This window comes from Mus caroli, unplaced genomic scaffold (genome assembly GCF_978045245.1).
Source record: "Mus caroli unplaced genomic scaffold, Mus_caroli_1 scaffold_34, whole genome shotgun sequence".
Taxonomy (NCBI): domain Eukaryota; kingdom Metazoa; phylum Chordata; class Mammalia; order Rodentia; family Muridae; genus Mus; species Mus caroli.
Window position 1 is genome coordinate 2,466,892 of NW_028227289.1, and position 23,906 is coordinate 2,490,797.

At 45.3% G+C, this 23,906-nt stretch overlaps 1 protein-coding gene across 1 annotated transcript; it reads right to left on the reverse strand.

Annotated features, from left to right (window-relative positions):
- Positions 1 to 448: 448 nt before the first annotated feature.
- Positions 449 to 23,355, reverse strand: LOC146999851 (ubiquitin-like modifier-activating enzyme 1 Y). Its single transcript, XM_085834428.1, has 26 exons — positions 23,233 to 23,355; positions 20,902 to 21,018; positions 20,742 to 20,779; positions 20,489 to 20,657; positions 20,265 to 20,399; positions 19,604 to 19,710; positions 19,304 to 19,394; positions 18,447 to 18,579; positions 16,181 to 16,278; positions 15,938 to 16,084; positions 15,651 to 15,827; positions 15,444 to 15,548; positions 15,275 to 15,355; positions 14,812 to 14,967; positions 12,623 to 12,788; positions 12,212 to 12,408; positions 10,194 to 10,258; positions 9,762 to 9,957; positions 9,136 to 9,210; positions 8,838 to 9,030; positions 7,472 to 7,560; positions 2,048 to 2,140; positions 1,734 to 1,925; positions 1,092 to 1,193; positions 884 to 984; positions 449 to 731 (listed from the first exon to the last, which is right to left on the reverse strand). The coding sequence occupies exons 2-26, from the start codon at positions 21,016 to 21,018 to the stop codon at positions 596 to 598; spliced, it is 3,159 nt and encodes a 1,052-aa protein (XP_085690554.1). The 5' UTR covers positions 23,233 to 23,355; the 3' UTR covers positions 449 to 595.
- Between the last annotated feature and the right edge of the window lie 551 nt (positions 23,356 to 23,906).

Here is a 23,906-nt window from a genome sequence, read left to right on the forward strand (position 1 = left end):
TTATCCCCTTATCTCAGATGAGCAAGTGGCAGAAAAAAAAGACAAATCAGGAGACAAGATAAAGTAAGACACAGGATCCTAACCCAGACCAGCCAGGACTGGAGCCTCTGCTTCAGCTGAACATCACTAGGACTGACATGTGGCAAGAGAAAAGAAAGGGTATTAACATTAGGTAAGGGCTGACCTCCTCATGATGGCCTTACTGCCACAGGGATCACACCATTTCTCCCTAAGCAGAAATGGCAAGAGCAATGAGAACAGCTGAAGTTTAATCTTCACTATTGTATCTGAATACAGGATAATGTCCATGCTGCTTCTGTGCAGCTGGACTCTTGTCACCTTTTAAGAATTGCAGTTTAGGATAAGGAGTCCACTTCTTCCTAGGGACAGCAGCACACCCACCCTTCAGAGGAGAGGAAGACACTCTACTACTTACAGGCTGAAAATTTATTATTATGAATTTCAGTTCTTAACAATGTAAAAACAGCACTAAGAAAAGTTCTTAGGAACAAGGAGGTTTAAATTGACATTTCATCATAACTAGAAAGGTTCTGATATAGACTGAGAGATCTGAAAGAACTGAGTCAGTAAGAGATCAGCGGATGATGTATCGTACATAAGGAACCTCTATGTCGTCTCCACTGTCACTGTTGCAGCACAGCTCAAACACAAGGGACTTCACATGATGTCCCAGTTTTTGCTTTGACACACAGCTCACGATCTCTGTCATCCTGAAATCAAAGAGCAGGAGACTTAAGAAGGAAGCAACCAAACATTGAAGGAAATGTGGCAGCAGATTGTAGAAAAAGAATGGGGAACCACACTGGGTTGTTGAGAATCCCATCCAAGGCTTACACTCCCATCAGCCCAGAGGCTAACTCACGGCTGATCCAACCGTTCCTTGAGCTTGCTGGCTGGCATAAAGACAGAATAGAGCATGGACACACCCTGGGACACCATGATGACTTCCAGCTTGTGCTCTGTCTGCAGAGGTTAGAAGAGATAGAAGTGGTGACTGTGAGATGGATAGTGCTGCTAAACCAAGTGGGCAGACCCCAAAAAGGGGGAGTTCACACAGGAAGGAGCCCTACCTTAAAGTAGTCTAGAAACTGCTGCAGGGTCATCTCCTCACCGCTAGGTTGCAGTCCCTGCACATCAAAGCGATCCCACAATGTCCACTCTTGATCATAGTACTAGGGGACAAAGGTAAGTGCTAAGAGGGGACTACCCCAAATGTTCTTAACATATTACCAGTGCATTAACCACAGCTCAATAATCAAAAACACACTTGTGGCATTACCTAACCATGATTAGGCAGCTTGAGTCTTTGTAAAGAAAAGGATACGTACACACTGCTAAGTCCCTGGTTTCCCTTTCCCTCATTTAACATCCCTCTTAGCTCTCCATGAACTGTTTGTGTCAGCACCCTTCCTGCTTTTTTTTTTCTTTCCTGCTTCGTTGACACAGAATCTCACATTCTAGCAATACCTGAGCCAGTACTACAATTATGTTGTCCATGCGTTTGATGAATGAACACAGGTATTCAAAATATATCTTAGTGATGTAACACCTTATCTGCTGAGAAGCAAACTGCTCCCCACCCCCCACACCCATGCACAAAGGCACACACGGGCACACAGACACTCACAGAGCACACACAAACACACTGTATTGATGTACTCAGCATCCCTGAATGGTAACATCAAAATTTCCTATTCTTGGAGGTCCCATACCTGATGACACGCTGGAGCCAGAGGTGCAGAGAAGCTAAACAAAGGCAGAGCCAAGTTGATAAAACTGTTTTTGTAAGACTCCAGTTGTTGGTGGCCCTGAACCACCTTGTACAGCTCCAGACACACAAGACCAACTATAGCAGATGTGGTGGTTGCAATGGCTGGGATGATCTTGCCTGCAATCAGTTTGCTCTGTAAGACAGACAGTGACCACCAGGGATTACTGTTTAGGAGGAAGTAGGGGTCTACAAAGGCCCAAATGAAGGAAAATCAGCTTGGGCAAGGGTCAGTGGTACATCACAGACTCCTATTACCTTGTGCCGGTCTGCTGGGGAAATGCCATAGTTTTCGGCTCGGAGGTTGGATGCTGCCACAATGAAATCCATGTGAAAGTTGCTGTCTTCATCCTTTTTTTTGTTTGTTTGTTTGTTTTGGAGTGGAGAATTAAGAGAGTGAATGTCTACTTAGGATCCCAGTGTCTCCCCCAACTATGTACTGTGTTAACTCTGATGACCATTTGAAGTAAATGCATGCAGGTATTTTCAATTTTGTTGTTGTTTTAAGTCAAATATAATTATTACAATTCTAACCTTCCCTCCTTCAAATCCCCCTGCTTTCCTTTTAAAAGCCATGGCCTTGTCTGGCTTAATACCTAAACATAAAACCTTAATAGAACCTACTCAGCCTGTGAGCACTACTTGTACTCCATGATTTCAGGGATGACAACAATTAGGAGACAACAATTAGGAGACTCAACACTGGGGAAGAGTATTTCTCCTACCTAAATAACTTCCTTAGTTGCCTGTAGTTCTCTGTCTATGGGTGGGTTCCAATAATACCTGTCCCACTCCTCCCCTTATTATGTGTCTACTGGGACCCTGGGAACTCACAAACCACTCAGCAAAGCAGGTAGGCTAACTGCAGACCTTCACTCTCCTTCTGATCCTCCAAGTCTAATCTCCAGCTCTGGAGCAGAATACCTATAGCAGCCTCCCCAGTCATCTCTAGTGGACCCCACAGATCTTTCCCTCCTAGTCTCCCTCCACACATTCCTTGATTTGTCACAGATCTGAACTACAGGAGGCCCTCTCTGGGAAACTACAGGCCATGCTGATCCAGAAAACAGGCAGGCTAACTTTAACCAGATCTCTCCCCATCCCCCATAGTCCCCACACTCTCCCCTCAGCTCCTTCAAATCAAATCCACAAGCCTCATCCCTAGCTCTAGACCAGACTACCTCTGGCAGATTCCCACCACACTTCATCTCTAAAGATCCCACAGATGTTCCACTCCTAACTCTCCTAATTGCTTTGTTCTTTCCCCTAATTTCAGCAAGCCTTCCCTGGGAAACCAGAAGCATGGAAGCTCTTTAGTAGACCTGCATGCTGTGGTCTCTGCTAAGTCTCTGTCCCCATAACCATGGCAATGACTTATCAGCTCCTAGTCAAACATCCTGTTTTCCCTCCCTCTCATAACCCCAAGCCCATTCCAGTTCCTGTGTCTCAGGTCCAGATACTAAGATACACATTTTACCTGGAAACCCCAGTCCCCCACACCTATCAGGGCCCCAGTTTGTCCACCATGATCAAGTAGGCTTCATCCGTACTTGGGCTAGGGATGTAGGTCCACTAGGCTAGGCTAGTGCAGGGAATAAGTGTGATAAACAAACTGAAGAAAGAATAAGGGGTGAGGCCATTAAAATTATGGCGATGTGAGGGGAATTCAGAAAACTAATAAAGTAGAAACTTCCTAAAATGTAAGCTCTCTTGTGTGCTCATGCACACACACAAATACACCCATACGCACACACACATACACACAAGTACACCCACATGTACACAGACATACACATGAGACACATTTTTATACACACACACACACACACACACACACACACACACACACACCCATGTGTGTGCACACATTTACCAAACACATGCACACGGGTTTTAATGATATCACCAATTAATGAGGGAGACATAGTCCCCCCACTAGCCAGCTCTTGTCACAAAGGAAGCCTCCTTTACTGGGAGTGGGTTCCATCTAATTGAGTTACAGCCCGAAGGAGTCCCATGGGAATCCTCAAATAACCAAGGCTGTTGCAAAGACTATAGGCTGCTCTCCACAAACTGAGAGCAAGACCCCAGAGCTGAAGACAACACCTACCCAACCCACTGCACATGGAGATGCCTACTCAAAACCTTCACCCCTACAGGATTCCTGAGTCTTTGGTACAGGAAGTTGCTCTGCATGCTGTCAACAGAAAAGCATAAACACCAAGCCAGCCACAAAACTTTTATCTGCAACAGAGTTCTGCCTGCAATACATACTAGGAAAACCCTGGTATAAAGCTTGAGGGAGTAATCAAGCAATACTTGATCTGACTTAAGACTCTCAACACGGGGTGGATCCATAACCAATACTGCTTGGGTGAACAAGAACCTGCGATATTCCAGGGATCTAATGTAAAATCAAATGATACCAGTCTGAGCAAAGACAGAAGAAAGAAAAATGATACCACAATGACAGAGTGACTCCTGGTGATTAATACTCTTCTATGTTTCGGGATCAGTGTCTTATTCAACCACCATCAGAGAAGTGTCCTCCTGAAGCAGATGGGAATATAGAGACAGACCCACAGCCAGACATCATGCAAAGGCTGGAGAGACCTTGGAAATCCATCCCTAAATGGGATGCCACCCTGAAATCCATCCCTTCTCATTTCAGGACATCTTCTGGAAAAGGAGGCAGAGAGAGTGAGGGGATGGAGGACACCAGGAGGACAAGGCCTTGTAAGTCGCCTGAGCAAAGCTCATAGGAACTCAGAGAGTAAAGCAGTATATACCTGTCAATTAAAAATCCTATGGACTCTACAGGAAAGGATAGAATAGAAGGGGGACATGCAGGAGGCAGAAAGAATACTGGGATAGAGCCAGGCACAGGAGATTCGTCCTGGGCTGGCCAACACATGGTAAAGCCAGCCCTGTGGCAGAATGTAGACTAAAATAAATGGTTATATTGAGTTAAGTCCTGTCAGAGACGAGCCTAGCTATACAGCCAAAATATCTGTAAATATATTTTGCATCTGTCTGAGTCTCATTTAAGGGAGCATGGGGCTAGGAGGAAGAACTAGGACTAATCTACATTTAAGGGACTTAGCCAATACATAATGAAGTAGACAGTTTTTTGTGGGGGTGATGTTTTATTTTGATAAGAGTTTTTCCAAGAAGCTCCTGATGATGACCAGCACTGACAGGTAACATGGCACCACAGGCTGCACTACCAGCTTGGGCAATGTCAATGTCAGCAAGGACAATCTAATGCGATCATCAAGACCTACCGGGAAAAGAGATGGTGCTGCTCACCCAATCTCCCTCTAAAAGAAATCTATCAGTCTTCTTATGAGCCCACAGCAGTCACAGTACTGCATTCTTGTAATCCCAGCATACAGGCACAGAGACAGAATGACCCTAAGTTCAAGTCACCCTAGGCAACATAAATGCTGTCTTAAAAACATTTTTAATCAACAGCAAAGAGTCACTGGGCAGAGGACTCAAGCTTCAATTAGGGCTTTTGTACAAAAAAAGTCAAAACATAGCTCAGGCAAGGTGACATTCCTTGTGTGAGGTAGCTTCCTCCCTAAAGCTCTTAACATCCAGATTAATTAGAGTACTCTGAGTCTGGTCCACAGAGGAAAAGTGAAAGCCTGTAGAAAAGATCTAGGGGGCTGGTGAGATGGCTCAGAGGGTAGGAGCACTGACTGCTCTTACAAAGGTCCTGAGTTCAAATCCCAGCAACCCTATGGTGGCTCACAAACACCCAAACTGAGATCTGATGCCCTCTTCTGGCATGTCTGAAGACAGCTACAGTGTACGTATAATAATAAATTAATCTTTTTTAAAAGAAAAGTAGTAAAGTAGTAGTAGTAGTAGTAGTAGTAGTAGAAGTAGTAGTAGTAGTAGTAGTAGTAGAAGTAGAGGCAGCAGCAGCAGCAGGGGCAGCAGCAGTAGTATCGGAGAAGGAAAAAAAATCAAACTGTCAGGAAAGAGAGGTTGAGAGAGAGGACACTGTTGACACAGTATGGTGAAACAACAAATTACCAGCTCCCTAGATAAAGTAGGAGGGCTGCTTTTGAGCATGGGCAGAGCACATGTCTATTGTGGCCAGTGTGGTGTGAGCAAAGGAGCTCTGCTGGAGTGGCAGGAGACAGAAAGGAGAGAGGCAAGGGAGATGTGTAGCACTTAGTAGGGGATGGACTTGCAGTTCCCAGGGAAGTGTTAGGTGCCCAGGACCAAACAAGGATGACATTAGTGGAAATACCCAACAAAGGGGTGACAGAACCAGTACAGATTATATTCAGTGCATCGGTTGAGGGACGGTACCACCTAACTATCTAAAAAAATTTATCCAAGAATGGTTCCTGTCTAAAGGAAATGCATAAAGAGCGGAGCAGAGACTGAAGGAAAGGCCATCCAGAGACTGCCCCACATAGGGATCCATGCCATCTGCAGACACCAAACCCAGACACTATTGCTGATGCCAAGAAGTGCTTGCTGACAGTAAACGTGGTCTAGCTGTCCCCTGAGATGCTCTGCCAGAGCTGGACCAGTAGATATGAAAATACTAGCAGACAGCCATCAGACTGAGCACGGGGACCCCAAATGGAAGAGTTAGGGGAAGGACTGAAGGAGCTGAAGGGTATTGTAACCCCATAGGAAGAACAACAATATCTAATAACTGCCCCCCCAAGCCCCCACCCTAGAGCACACAGGGACTAAACCACTGCCCAAAGATTACACATGGAGGGACTCACAGCTCCAGCTATGTATGTAGCAGAAGCCTGCCTTATCTGACATCAATGGGACAGAAGGCCCTTGGTACTGTGGAGGCTCCATACCCCAGCATGGGGGATGCTAGGGTGGTGAGGCAGGAGTGGTTGAGTGGGTGAGCACCCTCATAGAGGCAGAGGAGAGAGGGGATGGGATGTGAGGGTTTGTGGAGGGAAACTGGGAAGGGGACAACATTTGAAATGTCAATAAATAAAATAATATCAAAAAATTAAGAGTCTGGTGTTGTTTTCTTTTCTTGGTTTCAGAAAGTCCTGTTGTACTAGGTTTTTGATTGATTTTGAGAAAGAACTTAAAGTTTGGTGGGTAGGGAGGGGATGATGATCTAGAAGGACTTGGGGAAGGAGAAGAATATGCTCAACGTATACTTAAATTTAAAAACAGTTTTAAATAGGAAAAACAAACAAACTCCTGCTGGTGCTGCCTTTGTTCAGGTCTTGTTTCTTGTCATTTATAGGAGATACAATCTACAATCACCAAGTTTTTTTTAATCCCCTTGCTCTTACGTTTTTCCACCTTTTCTTCCCAAGTCTGAGGAGCAGTTAATTGTGTTGTAGATGTATCCACTGAACATAGTGAACAATACTGTCCTGACCACCTGTGGTTTGTGGAAATCAAGGTAGGTACTAGGGTCCTAGCCAAGTCTCAGGACTAGTGAATTAATGAATCTTAGAGAAGAACTGCTTAATCCCACTTTATTAAGCCAGCCAAATTCCTAACTGCATTCTAAGTTTCAACTCTTAGGTGCACAGGTGTAGCTCTCACCCTTCATCAAAGAAAGTTCTCTTTTAAACAGAAGGAGACCACTGCAGGCCTACAATCTTGACAAAAGCCTATGCTAGGCACCTGCGCCCACCTTCCTAACCATCCCAGCTACCCCACACCAAATACCTTCTCAAACTCAATGGGGTACATCTTGAATCCAAGCATCTTGTCTGGAGTAGGAAGTGCAGTCTTGAGTTCCTCCAGGTGGCTGTCATCTGCAGAAAGGACACCATGGTCTCTGGTGAACCCACTGCACTGCCCAAGGTAAATCTGGACTGGGAAGTGGTTTTTATGTAAAAGTATTTGAAAGGGAGAGGCATCCTGGAAGGTGTAAGGGAAGGGGAGTCGAGGAGAGAAAACACTTCCCTGCCCAAAGGGCACAGGGAAGTAGGGGTGAGGAATACAAACACATGAAGACCTGGAGGTCCTGAGTAACAAAGATGAAAACCTCACAACAAGGAAGCAGCATATTCACACACCATGAAAGATGGAAGCAACTCAATTACCCACCAATAAGTTAAGAGACAAATGCAGAAGCTGTAAAAAAGGGAGAAAATTGTAGGACTATATTAATATACAACCATTACACTAAATAAAGTAGATAAAGTAAATGGGACACAGGAAGAAATCTCTGCTTTGAGTTTGCTTCCCTGTGGATCCACTAATATGATACAGCTAGTGGTCAAAAGATTCAAACAAAAAAGGTAGACAAAGGTTTTCAAGGATGGTGAGGTGGTAGAGAATGGGAGAAGTTGTTCAAGGGCCACAGGAGTTTAGTTTTGTAAGATGAAGACGATGGAGCTGAGCAAAGTGATTTAGATTAAGTTCACAGGAAGATAGAATCTAGTTAATGGAAAGAAATGGCAAGCAAGTCGGGAGAGGGGAGAGACACACTGTTATGAACAAACAGTGAATGAAGGAGGGGAAAGTCTCAAAGGAAGATTGTTGGTCAAATCTCACTCATGAGGAGACAACTACTCTCTGAAAGGCAAACTGAGGAACTGTATCAACTTGGGAGAGTTTTATAAGAGAACAGATTCCTCAGGGAGATCAGAAGAGAAAACAGAGTGTGTGACACAGAGTGCAAAAATCGAGGTGTGCTTTAAGCAGATACAGAGAGGACAGGAACACAGAGGGAGAATAGAGGCGACCTGTTACCAAGGAGACAAAACAGCAAAGGTATCAAGACACCCAGAGGGCAGGGAGCAGTCCGGTTCTTTTTGCATGAAAAGTACATAAATTGAGAAGAAACAAGAAGGAGAATTCGACAAAGTCATCAGACAAGGAAGGCAATGAACCATTTCCGTAAGTCCATATTGCAGAGAAATGAGATACAGAGGTTTTGTTTTTCCACCCATCAACCCTTAAGCACAGACTAGGTAAATCTCAGGAATACAGTGAAAATCCTGGCCAGTGGCAAACACCAGAGGGAAGGCTGAGTGGGACAGAATACAAACAGATGATCCCTGAACAAATGGTGAAGCATTCTCACCGATAGTGGTGGCACTGGTACTCTGCAGCTCCTGCTCAGAAACATGGATCCTGATGCCAGACTTGGGAGCAAACTTGGGGACCGGCAGAGACTGCAGGAGGTTGGCCACAACAGCCCAGTCCTGGGACCCTTCTAGTCCGTATGTCTGAGCAAACAGGTTGGCAGCAGCCATCACATAATCCAGATGCAGGGGCTGAAAGAAAGCCATGGCAAAGGAAAGTCAGCTTAACAGCCACAGGTTAAGAGTGGAGAGACCCACTCCCCACATACCCACCTGGGAGATCCCAAGGACACTTACATTGTTTATGTCAAAGATGAGAGGATGCGGACAGCGCTTTGGTCCTGACCAAAAAAGTGCTCCAGAGCTCGTAAGCTAGGAGAATGCAAAGGTATGAAGAGGACAGAGGGAGAAGCACTCTCAGGCAGTCCTCAGGCCAAGAAGCCTAGGTTCACCATTCTTGGGAAATTCACAATGAGTCAAACACATGGCAAGTTCAACTTACCAATTTATATGAGGCAATATTAAGAAATGAAAGTTAGTCCTTTCTAAATGCCCACAAGCCACCCCTACTTCACAGATACGGCTTACCAAGACCTTAGGCATGTCACGAACCAGTGTCCAACACACCTGGGACTTGAACCTACTTCATGCTTAACTATAAAACTTCTCACAACTACAGCCCTCAAAGAGAACTCAGCAGTGGCTCAGCCCACAGGTGCAGCTGGGAAGGAAACTAAGCCCCTTGCCTGGCTGACAGAAGGAGGAAAACACAAATCCTTGCACCAAGTCCTGGCCTACACCTTGCCTTGAGGTGCCTGTGGCAGCTAGACTGCCTGGAAGAAGCCATGTCCAGAGAGAGGAGAGTAAGCATCCAATTTCCTGGAAATGTGCTCAGCCAAATACATCCACCGAGTATGTAATACCTGAGTTGGAGGGAAGTTGTGCAGCAACTGCTGGATGTTGTGAGAATACTGGGTGTGCCAGTGCTGGTAGGCCCAAGTCACACAATCAGCCCAAGTCTGTGGCCTCTGCAGGACCAGGCTGCAGTGTATGGCCTCCAGTACTTCCAAAGGCTGGGTGCCGGCTAGTTGCAGTGTCCGCTCCATGAACTTGGGGTCCCTATCCAATACAAAGACCTGGATTACTTCAGAGGCCTAGAAGTAAGGTTTCTGGGCAAGCCTTCTTTCTCCAGGGAAAATGTCATTCCTGACCATTTCCCATCACCCTCCACCAGCAAAAGGCTCAATCAACCATTAGTTATCCAAAGCATCTACCAAGGATGTGCCTTGAGGAGAGCAGACAAGGACGCCTTTGTTGATTGGCTTCTGTTGGCTGTTGGTTTGTCTGTTACTTACATGAGGTATTGGTTAACGTTTTCAGCTGACTGCTTGAAGAGCCCTTCAAACTCATCCCGAGCCCACTACAGACAGAGCAAACAAATGCATGTCAGCAACGGCCAAACAAACAAACCAAAACCAAAACAAAAAATGTTCTTGTACACATTAGTGAGACAACCAGTTAGTAAAGACTGTTCTGGGTGAAGACTGCATTAACCTGTACAATGAGGATACCCACGTGTTCCAGACCAGAGGTCATAATTTGCAGCCAAGTATGTATGTGTGAGAACCTGGAATGTTCATGGCAATACAGGTGCGATGTGTTTGGATTATAAGAAAGAGAGACAGAAGGGAAGAAGTCACACTTAAAAGAACAATGACCTATTGGCAGTTACTCTTAGACTGAGCAGAACAGCACCCAGGTCTCAACAGGAATTTCTCTGGTTTTTGTTGCTGTTGTTTTGTTTGCCCCCCCCCCAGGTTTCTGAGAACTAGGAGGTCACTGCAGAAATGGTCTGGGGCATGTACACAGACACTGGACCATACAGGTTCTAAATTCTAACTCTCACACATACTTACCTGCTTTTATGACCTATTGCAGTGGAATAAAACTCCCCTGTAGCCAGCTGGTTTTCAAGTCTCTGATGTAACTAGCTAGCATTTACACTCATCAAAGTTAGTGTGTGAGCACATGCAGACTGCAAGACTGAGTGTGGTGCCAACTACAAACCCACTGCTAAGAATTTTACCAAAGTATATGAACAGCCCATATCCAGCCTAAGTGCTTTACAAAATCTCCCTGGTAGGTATTACTTCAATGCACATTTTGCACATGAGGAATCTGAGGACCAGACAGGTCTCCTCCTACAAAGTTACCGAACACATTCTAAAACCTTTTGTGCTACTCTGCCTGCTGTACAGACTCAGAGACATTTTATAACCTGGAACAAGAAACAGGATAAAGGAATTTGGTTGGAACTCTCTAGTCTATTCCTACCTGATCTCCACCTGCTTGGCATGGCCTCAAAATACTGACACTATGAGCCGAGGAGCAAACAGAAACTAAACAACCCCCACCCAACCTCCCTGGGCCCCGTTGAACTGGAGGAACACAAGCAGAACTAGGCTCTGGGTTTAGTGTCCAGTAGAGCATTCATTTTGTCCAGCCAGAGGACACACAAGATTTTGTACTTGACAACACAGACAGAAGTCACACTGAAAAACCAGCTGTTTAACTTAACACTTTGGGTAAGATTTTAACACACCAAAAATGCACTCATTATTACAGGTAAATTAGGAAATCAGCAGAGACAACAATAGCTGATTTGTGTAGCAAAAAGCATCGTTTATGGGTCATTCTCACTCTTCAGACACATGTCCAACTGATAGGTTCTCTTTAACTCTTTCAAAACTAGAAGGTTAAGGTTAATTGTTGTACTTAAAATATTTTCCATACAATATAGTTGGATTGTATTTTTTTCCTTCTGCCAACCCCTCCCAGAACCTCCTAAACTCCCCAGCCACTTTACTCACATGCCATCTCTCAAGAAAACTCTATAACAAGTAAAACCCCAAAGAAAAAAAGAAATAAAAACCCACGAGCAAGACAAGTAATACCAAAACAGAAGTGCACAAGAAAAAACCTGAAGTCCACCTGGCCACCTTCTTCTAGGCATGGAGCCTACCCTGGAATGTGGTTGATATATGCCATTAACATTCCATTGTAGAGGTTTATTCCTTTTCTGAGCTTGGTTAGAGCTGTCAATTTGTGTGGAATTCCCCTTCTTTGTGTTGGGATTTTGCCTGGCTTGAACTTGTACAATTTTGAGTGCTGTCAATCAGAAGTGGATGACTCCAAAGAAACCATGTATGATACATAGATAACACACGTGGGCTGGTATACATATGATTGGTATAAAGACATGGGACGTGTTCCGGACCCAGAACACTTCAGAATCTAGAAATCTGTAGGAGGAGACTGGCAAAGGCTCGAGGACCTAAACCTACCACCTCCCATTCCTCCCAAGGTTGATCACCTGCAGGGTGTGCTCTATGGCATTAGGGAAGTTCTTCAGTGTGCAGATGGGGATGGATTTCTCAGGTGGGTCCTGGCTTGAGCTGTAAGATTCTGTCAAGAAGGGAACAACCACCTGCACATTGCCCTTGGTGCCCAGCGTGCCTGATTCCAGCAGAGGCTTACGATAGTAAACACAACGGCGGTCCACGTATAATCCTTTTAGGGAGATGGGAAGAAATGGCAGATGAGTAGCAGGCAAGCTTACATAAGGCAGGAACACAGGTCAGGTTGCTCTACAGAATGAGTTCCAGGAGAGCAGAGGCTACAGAGAGAAACCCTGTCTCGAAAAACCAAGGCAAGACAGGAATACAAGATCCTCATACATACACTCTACCCTGCTCTTGCCCTCCTCACTCAACTCCAAACTTACGAGCATCCACATTGTCTAGGGCATTGGCCACACCATCCAGCTTTTGGAAGAAGTCATCATCATAAACGTGTTCTGTCTCCGGGCCTACTCGATTCTGGTGGCTGAATATCCTGATGTGTGGATTTATGTCACGCACTGCTGCAGCAGCAGTCTCAGACTTTAATTTCTGGGTGGGAATATGAAAAACAGAGCTGTTTCCCACACACCGAGGTGACCAAAGTCCACAGAGATATCCCAAGATTTATCTCATAAAGGGTTAGGCTCAAAGCCAACCAGGCTCAAACAGTGCCAATACCATCTGGCTGGGCACAACAGATATTATAAAGGACATTAGAATGTTCTTTTATGACAGCTACATTTCTACTAATTCATAAAATTCTGTCTTCTTTTACTTTAAGGATTATAAAGGAAGGGCTGGAGGGATGGCTCAGCAGTTAACAGCACTGACTGTTCTGCCAGAGGTCTTGGGGTTCAAGTTCCAAAAAATACATGGTGGCTCACAATCATCCATAGTGGGATCCAATGCCCTCTTCCGCTGTGTCTGGAGACATTGACAGTGTACTCAAATATATAAAATAAATAAATCTTTAAAAAAAAAAACAGGATTATAAATGGAATTTGCCACCACACAATATTTTGAGTTAAAATAAGAAATAAGGTCAGAATAGCCCAACAGCTACTCTAATTTCAATTAATGACATCCAGAGTAACCCAAATAAAACCACAGACAGACTGAGACTCCTCTGGTTCTACTTTCACTTCTGGAATACATGGGTTGTGGCTTCCTCCACCTGAACTCTCTGTTCTTTAAATACCACACACCCGAATGTCTTATCTTCCCTCAGGCTTCTACTACTTTTTCATGGTCAAATGTCTTCCCACACACCTTTACTGTTTCACCATGGTAAGGTCCATTTCCCTAGGAGAAAGCCTTCTTCATAAGCACTGAAAACAAGCACCCTCCTGACATTTTCCAATTGCTACTTCTCTGTTCCTCTTTACTTCTCTTACACGTTTGAGATTCTAACATTAGCCATATGCCACTTACTGCAACAGTAGCCTGTCATGGTCAAACAAGAGTCTCCCAAAGCTTTTGGGAGTGTAGGTCATAAGCACCACAACTTCCTATGTTAGAATCGTAAGCAGATTATTTAAAAGTGTTAGTCCACTTAACACACTATGTCAAGAACAGATGAGATAAGCATAAGCATTTACCAGCAAAAATACTTCCAGTACAGAATACCCCTGAGGACTCAGACCATACTCACATCTTTATAAATATGTTTTAGGTTACATACTCTCATAAAACAGCTGAGAGTATGTGTCTGTCTGTCTGTCTGTGTACACACAAGTACAGGTGTATATAGGCACACACAAGCATATGTACAATGCCAAGTACATGTATGAACGAGTGGGATCCTACTGTACTAGTAGTAGTAGTAGTAGTCATAGTCGTAGTCGTAGTCGTAGTCGTAGTCGTAGTCGTAGTCGTAGTCGTAGTCGTAGTCATAGTCGTAGTCCATATACTCTATGTGTGGCTCTCAGCTCTCTTCCTTTTTTTTTGGTCATCAGATTCTAGTTATCTGGAAAACAGCTTCCCAGCTTCCCTGAACTGGCTTCCTAAACGTATGGAAGGAATTTGTCCTTTCCACTAACAGAGCAATCTGGGAGAGGAACAGTATTTGATGCCATTTAATTTCTTATTGAGTCTTAAAGACTCAGTGTTACATGAGGAGGACACCAAAATGCAATCAGGAAGCTTCTCACTTGCTCCAATCTTCCCACTAGAGGAAGCCAGGAACATTTCTTTTGTTACCTTATGTTTTCTAAATCTAGAGTCTAGGATGCTTGATGAAAAACGAAGTAAAGGAAAGATGAATTATCAACAAGACGATCAAGGAAACACTGACCTGTAGGGAATGCCCTATTACCAATCTCACAATGTCACATCTGCCATGCCCGAGCATCCAAGCTTAGGTAGGGAGGGAAAACCAGGCAAATGAAAAAACTGTGACAGGGAAAAATATCTATTGACCTCACACCTGAATGCCTGAAAAAAAGGAGGGAACTAAAGGGGGAGAAAAAAAAAAAGGAAGGGAGGAGAGGGGGGTGGGAGGGGAGGGAAGAAATATCTGAGCCATTTAGGTTAGAATCAAATAGGAGAAAGAAAGCCATGCCATCCTACTCACTGTGATGTCCCAGGGACGGAAGAGAAACTGTCTGTTCAGGTTTGACTTCTCAATGGTGTCCATGTCTGTAACTGTGATTTCTCCATCCTCCCCACAGCCAAGGCCAATCATGGCAAAGTTCTTGAGCAGCTCACACCCAATGGCGCCTGCACCTACCTAGAAGTTGGTCAGAGTGAACAGGGATGGCATAAGCTAACCCACCACTCCTTACTCCCAAAAGAAAACACCAACCGAACACAAGACCGTGTAGTGACAAACATTCCATTCACAGGGATGCACATTCCTATGGGTGACTGAGAGGAGGGAAAGAAAAAGAGGTACCTGAAGCCTTTCCTCAACCCACCACAAGACAGAATAGGTGATGTAATCAGGTCATGAAAAACCAAAAGACCCCTCCCCAAAAGGATCAGGGAAAGAGAGATCCTTTCAGAAAGGGTGGACAGAGGCCATTAGTGTCAATCACCAGGAAGTATTTCTGCTTGCCAAGCTCCTCTTGTAGGTCTGATCCAAATACAGCCACTTGCCCATCGTAACGGTTCTGGCGCTGGATTTATGTGAATGAGTACAGACAGGTTAGAGCGACACATTCCTCAAGACGATCCCAAAGTTTCCCACTGCCCCCACAGACTTACTGGCAGGCACTTATCTTCCATGAAGGCCACTCTGTGCTCCGGGAGACATTCAAGGGCATCAAAGTACAGCCACTGCCTAATGGGCATAAACTTTCCAGAACAAGCCTGGGGAAAGAAGGCTGTCAGTAGCAGTAGCCTAACTGGACTAAAAGGCAGTGATGGCATCAGAAACACACAGCAGCCACACCCTTCCCCGCTAGGGCTGACCTTCATGACCTCCTGGGCAGCCAAACCACCAAAGAAGGCATTCATGGGTGCCAGATCCCCAGCTGCTACATAGGCCAACTTCCGGATAAGGTCTATGTCCAGGCAATCCTGTTGGACTGCTGCCAAAGCTTGAGCATTCACAGCTTGGGCTAAGGTCACCAATTCCTCAGCATCCTCCTGGTTGGACAAAAGGAACCTGGATAGAGCCTATCAGGCCCTACTGGAGGAAGAACAGGTATTGGAAACAGACAAATCAGAGGTTCCTGGCTGGCTTCCCACTCATTTACCTCATTATGGGGCCGAGGAGGCCTGCTGTGCTGAGTACAGAACTGATGCAGGGCCTGGAAGCCAATGTGAAGCTGAGCAGGATGACAGCACTTAGCAAAATCTGTGACCACAAACTCTGGCTCTGCCAGTGAGGCGAGTAGGGGTTTCTGTGGATAATGGAGTGTCGTGAGACCAGATATGAACAACCTATAAATCTCAAAAGCAGGAGTCCTTCTACTCACAGCCCCTCACCACCTACTCACAAAACTGATCTTCTGAGGTACTTTCACTTGACTGACAATGCCTCCACGGATGTACTCAGAGAAGCTGGAGGTATCACAGATACTAAAGGTATAGGGACCTGGAAGATGAAAAGGATGGAGAAGACTGCCAGTCTAATCTGTGCCTTTGCCACCCTCCCAAGATCAAGTACAAAAACCTCACAGTCCAAGCCTAAGACACATCAGCTTTCTTTCCATTGCAAGCTCTACTCAGAGAGGGACAACCAAGCAAGCAACCAAACAAAAAACAAACAAAAATCACACACAAAGGAAAAGAAAACAAACCAAAGCATATCCATCAAAAGCAGAGGCGTACAGTACACAACTCTCATCCCAGTCCTTCAGAAATCAACTCACGAGGATTCAGAGTTCAAAGCTAGCCAAGGGCTACCCACACCAAACAAAATGCCCACAGTCTCACTCATACAGCTTCAGACTCTGGGTGGTAGGAAGCTGACACCACATCTGGCTTCTGTTTCAATGCAGAAAAACAAACTGGGGTAGGGAACAGATGTCTCCTCTGTCCAAGATCTGATTCAGTGCCTGAGAGTGAGTGCTTCTTGCTCTCCTTGGTTAAGTGCCCAGCACCTATGCTGGGCAGCTCACAAATGTCTGCAGCTCTCAGACATATCCCAAAACAGAGACACACAGAGACAAAACCAAAAACAAAATACATACACAAGACAGAAAAGAAATCTACTTGTCTCTATCTCCGAAGCATTACACAAGCTCTGTAAAGATACAAGCCATAGGACCTAACTTTTCTTACTTTTCTTACAGTTCTGGGGGTCAAACACTGAAGCTTGTGAAAGCACAGCAAGAAGTTTACCAACTGACTTGCTATATTAATATTCAGTAGGTTACTAATATTTAGTGACTATAGAGAAGAAAAAGTCTGTACATGTTGAAAACAAAAGCGGTTCTTTTTCATGTGTTTGGTGACTTGGAGACAGGGATTCACATAGCCCAGTCTGGACTCTTGCTCCATAACTAAGGCTGGGCTTGCACTTCTAATCCTCCTGCATCCCCCTCCTGAGTGCTAGGATTACAGGTGCATGCCATCATCCACAATGGCACCTTTCTTACACACAGGTTATATTGACAGAGCCCAAGGGTGGAGGGATACAAAACATACAAAAAAAAGGGGGGGTCTTTGGTCCCCTCACATCACTGATCAGTGTCAGCTCATGATGCAGAAAGACTTCCTAGCAAACAGGCATCACCTTGAGTACTGAGCTTCACACTCGATCAAGTCTGGACAATACAAAGGAGTTGATACCAGGGTTAACTTTCAGGAGTAAAGTTCAACATGCTAAGACGAATGAAGCCAGCATCAAATATGTAAGACTCACAAGCACCTCACTTCTCTCAAACAGATTATGAAATATCATGCTACTTTGACTGTGGTTGAGCTCACACATCTCAATTTAGTTTTCTGCAGGTGTCTTAATTTAAGGGATATCATCTCTACAGAAGCTTGGTTAATCTCACACCTTTGCTGGGACTCACTGGCCTACTGCACACACAAACTGCTGTGTTTTAAATTACTGTAGACTCCCCTCCTTAACTCTTCCATCACTACCACACTGTCTTCATACATTTTCTCAATGAGGCAGTTTGGACGACTGAGGTGAGCCCCCATCAGGATCCATCTTTATGTGCTTCCTCCAACCCCCAGTGTAGCAGTTACCTCCATGGGCTGCCTTCCTGACTGCATGACAGCATTTTGAATGGTTATTCTAAATTCAAATCGGCCATAACACTCACAGAGAAAGGGCTCTTACAAACTGAGCCGTCTTTCCAGCCATAGTCTACCAGAAACCAGCTTACCAATCACACACACTACAAAGGACCTAGTCACTCCGTCCTTTTAGAGCTTAAAAGAGAAAATCTAATTGTCTAAAATAAAACCAAAAATGCGGGGAAGGGTGGGGGCGAGTCAAAATGGAATGAACCAAGGAATAAGTGGTGTGCCTGACCATACTCAAGAATCAGTCCAGTGTCACAGAAAGGGATGGTGCACTTGAGGTGGGAGACACAAGTTAGGCCCTGCTCTATCAAGGCATGGTGGCTTTAATCCCAGCACTCAGGCAAGAGGACTAAGATGAGTTGGTTGGAGACCAGCCCAGTCTGCTGTGCAAAGTTCCAGAGTGACCTCTTGGATTCTGAGGCAGCCCATATCACAGAGCCAAGCTCCCCTTTGTTCTGTGCTACCACTTCTCCCCCTCCTTCCCCAGGATTCCCGTACCCAGAACTTTGATCTCTATGGGAGCAATGCCATTGAGTTCATTCATGCCCTGAACTTCTGTGAAAGAGATGAAGTCACCACTTTCAAATCCATGCCGGGAGTCCTCCAAGCAGGTGACAATCCCTGGATTCTCCTGGTTGGGGAAAAAGAAAACAGAAGATTAAGAGTTAAGCCTCCCTCAGTGTGGGATGTTTATATTCGCACCATCCTGGAAGCTGAGGCAGAAGGTTTACCATGTAACCAACCTAGCCTTCGCAGCATTATGGAGAATGTCTGAAACACAACACACACAGACACAAACAGAGACACACACAGACACAGAGACACACACACACACACACCCCAAAAGAAAACACCATCACCAAAAATATGTCTGAAAAACAAACATACATACACACACACACACACACACACACACACACACACACACCAAAAGAAACACCATCACCAAAATAAAGAAAAAGAAAAGTGAAAGAGAAAATGAAAAGGATAAAGAAAAAAAGAGAAAGAAAAAGAAAAGAAAAACTCAAGATTTCAAGGGCAGGCAAGTAGTGTTTAATTTCCCTCACTGATAGGTTACTGACTAGGTTATTTAGTGACATATCCCAAGTCCAATTGTTGGGTGGGGACAGGGTAAGAAAAGGAAAGGGGGAGCAGGAAAAGAATTTTAAGAAATGTGAGGGAATGCATAAAGATAGAAAAGAAATCCCCAGACAAAGGAAAGGTGGGAAAGGAAGGAGAGCAGAGGGGGGAAAAAAAAGGAGGGTCAGATAAAAGGAAAAGGAAAGGAAAAATCAAAACAAAACAATTACTGCCTACATCCTCTGCATGTGAACCTATAGGACTGGCCTCCTTACCTTAGTGATCATTGAAACCATGGCACTGAGTGGCTGTTCCCCATTTGAATCAGTGAGAATCATTTCCTCTCCAAAGTCACAGAAGAGTTGTCTAGGGAAGGAGGCAAAGGGAGTGATGCTTTAGACCAAGCACAGGGCCTTCCAGCACTCAAGGTACGGAGACAGATCAGGTGATGTTCATACCACCCAGGAAAAAGGAAAAGAAAAATCATTTCAAAACTGGTTGGTGGAGGAGGACATGAAGGCTTGGGAGTCTCTTGGCCTATGTTTGGTGGAAGTCAGATAAAGGCAAGCACTCACCCAACTAGGCCCCGAGTGTCTGCTACTACCAGCTTGATTCCGTGGCTATGGCAGAATTCACCCACCTGCAGCTGATATTCCAAAGGAGTGTTGGTAAGAACCACTACCTGTAAAGAACAATAGGCCCAGGTTTGGGGTGGAGTGAGAGAATAAAACAGCTGACAGAAGTGAGGGAGAAGAATCCAACACCCAGGCTCAGCTGGCACAGCCTTTTGTCACATGGACACACAAGTCTCAATGGGTGTCAGATATAACAAGGGACAGAGAACAGCTTTTAAAAACACTACCAACTACAGGAATAACAGCAGTGCTAGACAAGCAAGGTCTGGAGACCAGGTAAGTTCATTTATCTGGTAAAAATAGACAGCTGGCTACCTACAGCCAGGTTCTATCCATCAAGAGTGACTACCCAGCCAGTCTGGGTTTCCTCTCATTATACTCACTCGTACAAGGGCTGGAGAATTATCCATGTAGGTGCTGTGCTCCATCCAGATCTCACTATAACACCACACCTTTCTACAAGAGAACCTGCCCCTCTGGGGAGCTCTACCTGCTACCTACATCTCCTAGTTTTCCAGAACCAGATCTGACACAAGGTGCCAGCCTAAATGGCATCAAACCTCGAAGGATAAGACGGGAGGCATGGGATACTCCAGGGTACCTGAAAACCACTAAGGAACTCCTCAATTAGAGGTCCAGTGTAGCTGTACACAGGAACGTAACTGTTGAGTTCAGCAAGGCGTGGTTGGGATATCTCAGCTCGGTTTTTACCAATATCTTCCTCACGTAGGCAGAACTATGAAAAGGGGGTAGGAAGATAGCACTGAGACACATGCAGTGCACATGCTGGAGCCTAAACAAGGAGAAGCCAAAAAGAGATGATACCTGGGAAGACAGATCAGCCCACTGGGCAGTGCCCTGGTCATGGAGAGTGACAGCCTTGACCCCACCAAGGATGATATTCTTGGCAATTTCCACACCCAGACCCTGCAGGCCTGATATCAGTACACTGGAAGCCTGGAGATGCTTCATTGCCTCATGGCCAAGTACATACCTGTCAGCAAAGAACTCTAGGTTAGTGTCTTCCCCACTCTGTGCCTTCTCCCAATCTCCATCTCCCGTCCTGTGTACTACTCACAGCTGGCGGGAGTAAAGGCTTTCATCTATGTCCATTTCCTAAAGATGAGCAGAGAGTTCCAGGGGAAATAAAATAGCAATGAGACTGGGCCATGTGGAAAGACAGAGGTACTTCACCAGCCCCCACTGATTGTTTCCATCCTTACAAATGTCATACTCACGTTGGTTGGCCCTGGGGGCACGCCAAACATCACAGAATAGGTAGGAGACCAACTAGAATCCAGACTAGAGTCAGGTCCAGACACTTTGCGTTTCTTGGACAGGACTGAGCTAGACATCTGAAGAAATAGGGAGCATCACAGCTGAGGCTCTGTGGCAGGAACATCCTCTTCAGAAAGGTTCTCTCTCTCTCTCTCTCTGTCTCTCTCTGTCTGTCTCTCTCTCTGTCTCTTTCTGTCTCTCTCTGTGTCTCTCTGTCTCTCTGTCACTCTCTTTCTGTCTCTCTGTCTGTCTCTGTCTCTGTCTCTCTCTCTCTCTCTCTCTCTCTGTGTGTGCCTGTGTATGTGTATGTGCAATGCTATCCTTCTCTGACAGAGAAGACACTGAAGATAGTCAAACTAATGCAGCTCTTAATGATCAGTGTAGAGGATAAAAAAAGTGCTTGTGCACACAGATAAGCACTAGAGAAGCCTGAAAAGTTAAGCAAGCACACAGGCATCTTGCAAAGAAAAGAGATGTTTACCTTCCTTTCTCCTGGAATGCTGGGAATCGATGTAGTTTACACCCCGGTGACATTTTGCTGTCTGATGAGTCAGGTTCCACTCGTAAGCCCCAGAAACTATGTTTCGCTTATCCCAGAACTGTTCCCTCTAAATCCTGGACACTGCTTGTATGCCATAAAACCCATTCTTATGAGGGATGTGACTGTACTTATCGACAGCCTCAGTGGTTCCTATGCTATCTCAGGGTCAGGTCAATGGTAATGAACGTGGGCATGCACGCATGCTCACTCGTCCTCATGTCTGCCTCTGACAACCTCTCTAAGCTCTAAATCTTTGGCCCTATTCTGAATCAATAATACCCATCCTTGTGAAAGAAGCCAGGGTGTTCTTTGTAAAGAATAGCAATGTCTTAAATTTGCTGTGCACTTGGGACTGAATTATTATTAGAATGCATACCTCTAAAATTGTGCCCTGCTTAAATATGGCTAATGTTTGCCTGATGATCTGGGTCAGACTCCGGAAGTCCGGGTCCAATCAGCAGTTCCAGTATCAGACTGATCCCAGTTTCACTCTTAGCTCATCCTGATGGTAAAGTTTACCTGCCTGCTGTAAAGCAGGGTAGGTAGATCAGAAGTTTAAACATTTATACCCAAAAGAATCAGTGAGCAGACACTGCTTAGACCCGCCAAACTGAAACTGCGGATCTCTAAACAATAAAACAGAATCCCACATTATATACACTGCTTTTTGAAGCTAGAGGTAGGGGAAGGGCCAGTGAAAGGATGAGAACTATGTGGGCCCTGACAAAGCAGACAGGAGAGTTACAGCAGATGGATTATACATTCCAACAATTCTGGTCTGGTTCTTTGGGAAGTTCTTCAGATAACTAAAGTTAATCTGTTGAGAGAGTCCAGGGACCATGGAAAGGTGGCAGTTAGATGGCAGTGGCAGATGAGTCTAAGTGCACTCACAGGAAATGTCTACACTCTGGCCCTAAGGTATCTTTTCAGGGTGTCACGTGGGCACTAGTTCTCTGGCTTGAAATCCATCTCACAAGAGAGATCTCAGATATCTACACTGGACAAGAGGCACAGGCAATCCATGATAAAGATGGCAAACCCAGGTGAATCACGCCTAAGTTTATGTCTAAAACTCTAGTGCCTTTTTCTAGGAAAATGAAAACAGAACACACCAAACAGAACAAACAAGAAACCCCAAAACACACACAACCCAAAGAAAAACCACAAAGAAACGAAACAGCCATTGTAGAATTTGTCCTTTGTTCTATTTTTTATTCTAACTATATTAACTGCACAAATTAATAACATCCCATATCTCACTTCCTATATGCCCCTGCTGACCAATGCTCTATCCCCTTCTGCACACCAAAATGTTTTCAGAGGAGCCTATGTTGCTGACCTACAACAAATCGAGGAAAACACTTTATAAAACACTCGGTCATGGAGCGGGGTGTCCCTGGGTAGAAAGACTGGAGACCCAAGACTGGAGGCCCAGCCTAACACTGCCCTCGGTCGCGCCTCTCCCCCACCCCCTCGCTCTCCAATGCTGCCTACGCAACGATGAGAAACCACTGCGTACCTGCCTGTAGCCCCTGAACCCAGGGCAAGGACATCAAACTGAGCCCCTTAATCTGATCCGAATCCTATCTCGGTACTATTCCACCAGGCCTTTCTGGGTACTATTCCTCCAGGCCGCGGTACCAACAAGCCCTGCCCACTCGGCCCAAGGGCTCCCGAGGCCCCCACCACAGAGGTCCAGATTGTTAACAATGCTGGTGCCTGTGTGCGCTCCCTGCCCCTCTCTTCGTACCTCCTCTTCCTCGAAGATCTGGTCCCAGAGAGGAGCAGCCTCCACCTTCAAGTCCCTGGCCAACAGCCAGGTTCTTTCTCTCGGGAAACTCCTTCCACAAAACGAGCGTCCTTCTCCTCACAGGAGGAACAAGATGGCGCTGGCCCAGCCGGAAGCGGAAGGGAGGAGCGCGATTCACGCCAATCATGAATCATTTATGACGCACTCAGCCAGCAGGAATGAATATGCAAGAGGAGGGCAGAGCTTTAATGTCCTGTTGGGAGCCTCAGCTCTCTGGGACAATCTAGCTCCTCACGGAAATGGACATTGCTCCTCCTGGAAGTATGAAATCTCAGGAAAATCTGCTGCAAAACGCCTGCAATACAGGCAGGTGAGAGAACCTGACAGCTGAACACAACAGAGAGCATGCTTTGAAGAAACCTTCCAAAAGCTCTTCGTCACTTGCTTGTGCTGTGGGAACTTTCTTCTACAACCCAGCAAATAATATACGAATGCTGCACTGGACTGTGTACCCTCTCTTCTAAAGCTGAAAACATCAGCGATGGGGTTCAGAATGGCTTCCTAAGTGAGACTTGTACCTTTAGAAGAGAACCTGTGAGAATATACACCTGCCATTATGCAGTGGAGGAATAAAGGACTCCTACCCTCTAGGCACAAAATGAAAAACAATCATT